The sequence below is a fragment of the Galeopterus variegatus genome, unplaced genomic scaffold (assembly GCF_000696425.1).
Source record: "Galeopterus variegatus unplaced genomic scaffold, G_variegatus-3.0.2 Scaffold4150, whole genome shotgun sequence".
In the NCBI taxonomy this organism is placed as follows: domain Eukaryota; kingdom Metazoa; phylum Chordata; class Mammalia; order Dermoptera; family Cynocephalidae; genus Galeopterus; species Galeopterus variegatus.
Genome location: NW_007730261.1, coordinates 49,844 through 58,832, shown reverse-complemented (window position 1 = coordinate 58,832; position 8,989 = coordinate 49,844). Strand labels below are relative to the sequence as shown.

General features: G+C 42.2%; 1 protein-coding gene across 1 annotated transcript in view; it reads left to right on the top strand.

Annotated features, from left to right (window-relative positions):
- Window positions 1–2,277: 2,277 nt before the first annotated feature.
- TMCC3 (transmembrane and coiled-coil domain family 3) overlaps window positions 2,278–8,989 on the top strand; it is a 46,492-nt gene continuing 39,780 nt past the window's right edge. Inside the window, exon 1 of the mRNA XM_008586838.1 lies at window positions 2,278–2,338. Coding sequence (XP_008585060.1) covers window positions 2,336–2,338 — 3 coding nt within the window. The 5' untranslated portion in view covers window positions 2,278–2,335. The remainder of the gene's footprint in view (window positions 2,339–8,989) is intronic.

The following is an 8,989-nucleotide window of genomic DNA, read 5'->3' as shown; positions in this document are numbered from 1 at the left end:
TAATTGTCATGGCAACCAGCAGGTTTTTATAGTGGAACACTGCCTTTGTAACCCAAATCCATCACCTTTTTTCTAACTGCAGAAAACCGACGCAAACTCAAGAAATTATAGTACCGTCTCTCAGTGGGGTTTTGTTTGCTTTTGGGAAACAGTCTTGCAGTAATTTCAGTCTCTTCATATAATTTCAGAACTGAAAAGGAGCTGTAAGTACCCTGGAATCTTACAGAAGTCACATACGGCTTTCCCATTATTATAGTTGATCTTCCTCACTTCACCACCACCACCAGTCTCTCCATCATGAGCTGGCAGACGTTAGATATTCTGTCACAGAGCACTTTGAGCAGAAAGGCAAAAACTAGGCTGCTCTTTACTTCCCCTAATGTCCTAGCCTGAGGAATCCCCCTCACCTAGGACCACGCCTTGAGGTTGAGTACTCTGAGACTGTTGGCCCTAACAGATGAGAAGACAGTGCTTCCGTGGGCGTAGCGCTGAGATTGGTGGTACCTATGTCTCCACCGCTTGTGGCAGGGACCAGGGAGTCAGTCAGGCACCTAGTCATGGCACTGAATTTAACAGTGAGCTCTTTTTATCCCCTTGGGTTGGCTTCTTTCCACCCCTACCACCCATCGTCTCCTTATTGCCCACCCTTCCACCATGTAAGGAGCAAGGGCTGTGGAGATGTCAGGCCAGAGTCCATTCATGAGCAGCACAGGTTCGGATTGTGCTTGCGGTGACTCAGCCTTCAGTCTCCTTCAACACACTCATCAACTAATGTGTGTTGAGCACCTCCTATACAAGGATACTTCAGAAATTTTGTGGAAAAATAGAATTGAAAGATGACGTGACTCTTCCCGTGAACTTCTGAAGTATCCTCATAGGCTCGGCTTCCCAGGGAACAAAACCAAAATGCCTTCCCTCATTGAGTGTGTATTGTAGTAGGACAAGGCAAATAAACCAGACACATAAGTAAAATATACAGTATGTTAAATGGTGATAAGTGCAGTATTATTTTTTTAACTTGAAATGTTTGTCTTTTTATTACTGATTTGCATAAGTTCTTTATATATTCTAGATACAATGCTTTTGTTTTGAATTATGGCAAAGTCCAATTCATTAATTTTTTGTGGCAAGTGCTTTTTTTCTAATTCTATTTAATTTAGTTAATTTATTTTAGTTGAAGCATAATTGATTATACATATTTGGGGGGGTACAAGGTTGACTACCATCACCTGTGTACAGTGTATGTTGATCAAATCAATATTATTAGCATATTCATTATTACAAATCGTACTTATTCTTTATGCCACTTACCCAGTCTTTCTCCATCCCCCTTTCTCTCCCCCTCCCACCACTAATAACCATAGATTTGTTCTCTCCTTCTGAAAGATTAATGGTTTCTCTTGTTGATTGTTGCCTAGATGATCTGTCCAGTGCTGAGAGAGGGGTGTTCAGGTCCCTCACTATTACTGTAGAGCAGATGTTTTTTCTGTTACTCTGGAGTAGGCTTCATGGAGAGAGACGTCCTCTCTTTTTTTTTTTTTTTTTTTTTTTTGTCTCTGCTGGTGACTCTCCTTGTGCCAGTGCAGTCAAGTGTCTGGCAGGCCACCTGCACAGTGGCTGTGGCTCCGGCTGTGGCTAATAGCAGCTTTTGTGGCAGCTGTGGCAACTGCGGTGGCTATGGTGGGCCACCAACGTAGAAGTGGTGTTTTTGGCATGCTCCTTGCCTGGTTGTAGGTAGGGGTGGCAGCCCCCAGATCCATGCCTCAGAACCCCTGCATGGGTCCTGTGCTGGATAAGTGCAATATTAAAAAAATAAAACAGGGGAGGGGCTTGGCGAGGCCCAAAGTGGGGCTAGAAGGAAGAGTTTTATTTTTATTATTTTTTTTATTTTTTTATTTTTTTCCTTTTTTGTCTTTTTTACTGACCGGTATGGTAACAGGATCGCAACCCTCGGTGTTGCACCCATACCGGGGACCGGCAACGGGATCGCAAGCCTCGGTGTTGCGCCCGCACTGCACTCAGCCAGTGAGCGGGAACCGGTCTCCACATGGGATCCGAACCCTTGGTGGGAGCGCCACCGCGCTCCCAAGCGGAGCACTCTCCAGTGCGCCACTGGGCTGGCCCAGGAAGGGTTTTAAATAGGAGTCTCAAGGAAAGCTCTCCTAAGAGACATCGAGGGAAGCCCCGTGGAAGGAAGCTGTGCAGCCATCTAAGGGAAGAATATTCCAGGAAGAGGGAATGGCAAATACAGACTCGCTGGGACAGGAGCGTACCTGCTGTGTTTGAGGCACATAAAGGAGGCCTTGTGTCTGGAGCAGGGTGAGCAAGGAGTTGAATGGTACGTCATGGGTTCCAAGAGGTAGAGGGGAAGCCAGGCATGGGCAGTGCATGTTTTGCAAGGATTCCCTTGGCTGCTGGGTTGAGAAGAAATTGTAGATGGGTGTGTGCTGGCTCAGTGAGACCTTGTAGGGAGCAGTGATGGTGGCTTGGATTGGAATGAGAGCTGTGGAGGTGATGAGAATGGGCAGATCTGCTAAATGCAGGCTGTGTTCAGGCTCCTTTAGTGTGCTAAACTCTGCATGGTGAGTGAAGAGGAAGCACAGTGTAGGGCTTTGGGGATAATGTGCCTGGTTTTTAAATCCTGGTTCTGCCACCTACAAGCTGTGTGAAGTCATCTTAGCTAATTTGCTCTGCCCATTTGAGCTTCAGTTTCCTCATGTAAAAAATAAAAGTAATTCTTTCCTTATAGGGATGTTGGAGGCTTATGTAAGATAATACACAGAGGGTCTTCCCTGACTTAGCTTACACCTGGCTCGGGTGCTCCTCCACACCTGTGCCCAGATGTTGGGGGCCTTTGCATCCTGGTGACTTGCAGATTGCTTGTCTCTCTCTCCACTGGGAAGTGGGCAGGAGTTGTACTTCCAGTGCTTGGCACATAATGCAGAATAAATGATAGAGAAATGGGAGGAAGTGAGGAAGGAAAGAAAAAATACATTAAGAGTTTTATGCATAGATATTAGCATAATATTTGAGTTCACACATATCAACAGACAGCAGGACTTTTTTGTTTCAGAGTTCAATGTTTAAGTACATCAAATGATTAGTTAAGGCCTTGGCTACATTTCTATTTAAATAAGTCTAATTAGGGAAGACATGTACTCTTATTTCCATATTTTAACATTTATCTTCTCCCTACTCCTGGCTTGTAGAAAAATGTTTATTCGAAGATGCTAATTGGTGTTTTTACTTAGGTGTTCTTTAAGAATACAGATTTTGTTAGCAGATTTTGTCAACATTCTGAGGAAATTTTTTCCTTGACATTTTAGAATTTACTTATTTTTCTTTAATTGAAATATACTGATTGTACATATTTATGGAGTATAGAGTTATATTTCAGTACATGTATATATACTACATCAAGGTAGTTCGCATTTCATCATTGCAAAGATTTTCCTTAAAGTTTTATGAAAATTTCAAATACATTAAATACATACAAAATACAAAGGTAATAATTTAACACTAGCTGAAGTTACTGGTGATCTAAATCACCCCTCACAATGTCAGTACAGTGGTGACTACTCTGGGGCAGGTTTCCTCTCGAGTTTAGAAAGCTTCTTCTGTTAACTACTGGCTAATGGAAAGCCTTCGATCCCAGCGTAATTTTTCTCTGTTAGAAAAGTCCTACGCATGACATCCTTGTTCACCGTGAGACTATTTGACCTTTGTCTGGAACTGCTGTATCATTTAAAGTTAAAGTCAGTGATACAGGTTGAATTCTATCCCCCTCCAAAAAGAAATGTTGATTTCCTAACCCGCAGTGTTTCACAGCATGACCTTATTTGTCAATAGTGTCTTTCCAGAGGTAATCAAATTAAAATGAGGTCATAGGGTGGACCCTAATCCAGTGTGACTAAGGTGTTTCCTTATTGACCCACAACAACTAAAGTAGCACTACCTGGCCCCAGCATGAGTAGAAATACAAGAGACTCTGAAACCCCAGGACAGCACTCAGTTAGCAGATAGTTATCTCTGTGATCCCCCAAATGACGTTATATTAATATTCTTTACCACCTAAATAAACACAGCTTTTTAAATTGTTTGTAGCAAACTCATGGAACCCCAGGACTATGTTCACAGACCCAGCTTGGAAAACACAGAATAAGGGAAGCAGCTCAGACTACAGGTCTGAGTTCAAATCCTGTCTTTGCCACTTTGCAGCTGTGCAACCATGGTCACCTTGCATAATCCCCTGAGCCTGATCCTGTACCCACAGAGTGGAAATGATGCCTGCCTACTTGTGGATTGTTTTGAGAACCCAAGGTAATGAAAATGGTCTAGAGTTGTGCCTTGCACATAGAAGACGTTAAGGACCCTCTGTGTATTATCATACATAAGGCTCCAACATCCCTATAAGGAAAGAATTATATTTATTTTTTATGTGAGGAAACTGAAGCTCAAATGGGTAAAGCAAATTAGCTAAGATGACTTCACACAGGCTGGGGTGAAAGGGAGGAACCAAACAAGGAAGCTAGAAGAGATTCAGTTGGAGGGGGACGGGTCCCAGCCTGGCAGACAGAGGGGTCTAACTCTCCTGTTTGAACTTTACCAGAGAGGTTTTCACCCAAGTAGTTTTTTCCTCTCAGATATAAAGTCACAGATTCCTTTGCTTAACAAGATTTCCTTAACAAGGAATGGAGACCCCGAGAGACAAAGTAACTTGTCCAAGGTTAGGTGGTCTTGTTAGTTGGGCTTTTTTTGTGTACCAGGACAACCAAAAACCAAAAAAACTGCTGTTGGGTTTTCCTTTAAAAAAAAAAAAAAAGTTTTATTGAGATACAACTCAATTCACCCATTTAAAGTATACAATGTAATGGTTTTTAGCATATTCACAAAATTGTGCAATTACCATCACAATCAATTTTGGAACATTTTCATCACCCCAAAAAGATACTTAGTAGCAACCACTCTCCATTCCTTACCCTACCCCAAAACCCCCAAGCCTAGGTAACCATTAATCTACTTTCTGTCTCTATGGGTTAGCCTATTCTGGACATTTTCTGTAAATGGAATCATACATTATGTGGTCTTTTGTGTCTGGCTCCTTGCAACAAGCAAAATGTTTTCAGCATTGTAGCGTGAATCAATGCTTTATTTCTTTTTATGGCCAAATAATATTCCATTGTATGGATATACCACATTTTATCAGTTAATGGACAGTTGGGTTGCTTCCATTTTTTGGCTATTATGAGTAATGCTGTTATGAACATTTGTGTATAAGTTTTTGTGTGGGCATCTGTTTTTATTCCTCTTGAGTGAATACCTAGGAGTAGAATTTCTGGGTCATATGATAATTCTATGTTTAACCTTTTGAGAAACTGCCAGTGTTTTCCAAAGTGGTTGCAACAATTTACATTCCCACCAGTAGAGTATGCGGGTTCCAATTTCTCCACATCCTCACCAGCACTTGTAATTATCTGTCTTTTGATTGTAGCTGTCCTGGTGGGTGTGGATTCTCATTACAGTTTTGTGTTGGTTTTTAAAATGTCTTTTAATGAAAGTAGTTGTTATATTCATTTTACGAGGAAATAGGTAAAATATTCTTAGCTGAGAGGCTGGCATACTGATAGTATACACTAACTTCAAAATTAACTTCCATGCTTTGCCATGTTTGTTCCTACTAGTCAGTTCTTGAAGCTGGTTGTCCAATAACTGTTGGACATAGTTCCCATGGCTTGACTTTTACTTTGTTGCTGATATTGTGCAACAGGCACCTAGAGCTTCATGGTCCCCACCAACAGAGTCCAGAGTTAGAAAGACTTAGGCAGCCACCAGCCTCTGGAAGGGTGCAGTGGGTGCCTAGCCCTGTGTTGTCTTAGGCAAGTGGCCAGAGCAAGTACTCATGATTCTCCCAAGGATAGCTTCTTGTCGGGCATGGTCATAGACCCTTCAAACCCATTGTACAGACTGGGTCACAGACCCCTCAAGCCTGTTGTCAGGCTGGGTCACAGACCCTTCAAACCCGCTGTGCAGACTGGGTCACAGACCCCTCATGCCATGCACACTGGGTCACAGACCCTTCATATGCAGGCTGGGTCACAGACCCCTCATATGCAGGTTGTGAGCTAGGTAACTGGAAAAGATCCTGGGAGCCGTTGACAAGTTAACATACTTCGTTCAGACACGAGCTCACCCCCTAGCCTCCTCAGCAGCAGCAGCTTACAGAAGATGCAGTGGTGGCCTGGTGGCCTCCTGGGGGCACTGTGGATCAGAGCCATTGTCCTTTGTACTTAAGTCACACAATCCAGGGACACCTGGGTGCAAGTCAGATAACCAAGGAACACCTGCGTGCACGTTTGCAGTTAACATATTTACATCAAACAGGCTAGGTCATGCTCAGCAAGATTCCAAACAGCTGAGAGAGCCTGACCATTTGTCATTTTCCTTACACTGCTGCTGTGTAGATGCAATAGTTATTATAAGTGGGTACAGCCAGAACTGCCTCTGTGACAGTCAAGATAGACTTTGTGGCTTCTTTACAAACAAGGTTTATAGTCTGTGAGTTCTCTCATAAAGAACAAGAAATTTAACAAAATACATAGTACCTAGGAGGCCAGAAAGAAATGTTGGTTGAATAACTGAATAGCTCTGGTTTTGGGAGCCAGACACTGTCCTAGCATGGCAGCTTGAACAAGCTACTTAAGCTCTCTGAGCCTTGGTCTCTTATCTGCAAAACAGAGATGGAAATACCTTGGTTACAAGGTTCTCATGATGACATAGAAATGCCCAAGTCACGACAGGCACTCAACAAATGTTAATTCTCTTTCCTTAAGTAATCTGATATTTTTCTCTACAGATTTAGTCCAGCTGCAGATATGGCAGAACACAGGATTGATTGTATTGTTTAGAATATCTTTACAGAGAAATAGTGAGCTCTTGGTAAAAATTAAGTATTGGTAGAAATGAATATTGCAGTTTGGTAGCTGCTGATTGACACATGTTTGCTAAACAGCTACACAAATTCCAGAAAGCTTGCCTAGAAGGAAAAAAGAAATCCTAAGAACACTCTTCATCAGGTATTTATTTATAAAATTATCTTTGGAAAGTTTCAGCCGAAAATTTTTTATGAAACATTGGCTAGCTTTGACTCGAGTTCAAGTTAAGCCTGCATGAAAGCTTAACTTCAGTGGATTTATGAGAGCGTTGGGTCTTTTTGGAGCCCTAGTTTTTTGTTGTTGTTGTTGTTGTTTTAAAGAAAGAACTAGTCTTTTGGTCACTACATCTTTTTGTAGACCTGCAGGGAAGTCATAGTAACAGGCTTCATGTCTGATTGGGTTCCATGGCAACAAAGGGTTGTGACTTGAGAGTCAAGCATGCCAAGAAAGATAAAAATCAGAGTATGAAAAATGTTCAACCAGATGAATATGTGTTTTGGACCATGTGCCCTGGAACAGAAAGGTTCCCTGAGTCTCCATTACAAATCCCACTGGATTATAATTAAGTTCATAGGGTTCGGTGCTTATTTCTATAAAGTCCCATCTGCCTCTTTGCTTTTTATTCATTCATTCATCTTTTTTGTCTTGTTACATGAAAAAAATCAAAACAGTAATGGTAAGAACCTAATGAGAAAGGATTCTGATTTTAATGGTAGAAAAGCACATTTTTTGTGGAACTCATTTCAACTGAAAATCGTGAGACCGTGTGGGAGGGCCAATCATCTTTTTTGTCTTGTTACATGAAAAAAATCAAAACAGTAATGGTAAGAACCTAATGAGAGAGGATTCTGATTTTAATGGTAGAAAAGCACATTTTTTGTGGAACTCATTTCAACTGAAAATCGTGAGACCGTGTGGGAGGGTCAGTTAGAGGCAGTTGTAACTTGATTGAACTCTCCTTGAATTAAAGCTCACTGTGCACATCCCAAGCTGGGGGAGATGGAGCGTGGTTCCCACCCATGTTTCTCCTTGATGGGTTTGAGATACTGGATATGGGTGTGGAGCCTCCTCTTCTCTTTCCCAACAGCAAGGTGCAGGCTCTCGCTATAACCAAGTGTGTGATTATGAGAGTTCTTTTGCTGGAGGTACTAACATCTGACTAAGTAATGGCAAGAATAATCCTGTGTTCCTGCTTCGCCTGTGTGGGGCTGGGTTTACTTTTCTATCAGATGTGCAGTTTTATGTTTCTCCTCATACCAATATTGAAAGTGAAAACTCCGAGGGGCAGGTTGATGTTCAACAACTTTACTGCCGTGTCAGTTATCCTTTAAACCAGTGGCACGTTATGACGTGCCCTCGGGTTTCAGACTGTATTAGTCACTTATGACCTCCTCATGGTGAATCAGAAACTTCACAGATACTGGGGCTCTCATAATAATAAGCAGTATTGGTCTAGGAGAAAAGAATTAGCTCACCAGGTTTTGGTTCTCCCAGTGATAGTTAATCAGCTGTAAGTCCTTGGGGAAATTATTTAACTTCTTAGGCCTTGATTTCCTTATCTTAAAATGAGGAGTTTGACCTGAATTCGTGTATCTTAAACTTCCTGTTTATAAGCATAACCTGGGGTACTGGTTTAAAACAAAGATTTGTATTAGAGATTCTGATTCAGTAGGTCTGGAGTGGGGCAAGGATAGCTGGGCCTCCGATGATCCTACAATTGGATATTCGGGAAATACTGGTCTAGCTCATTAGTTTCAAACTTTATTTGGGCATAAGAATGGGGTGTGGGTGGGAGAGAAAAAGGAGGCTGTCAAATGCAGACTCCAGGTTCTGCCCCTGAGGTTGAGAAACACTGGCCTACATCATCCCAGCTCCCTTCCATTCCCAAAGACAGCTGTCCCGAACCTGCCCCTCACCTCCTCCAGTGAGCCGGAAGCGTTGTGTTGATGGGAGGGCCTGGTGGGTTTGCCTACCTCATTGCTAACTCCAAACGCCGCCTCAGTGTTAGAAAGATTATTTGTCTAAAAATGTTGGTATAGTGCGGTAGTGAATACGTT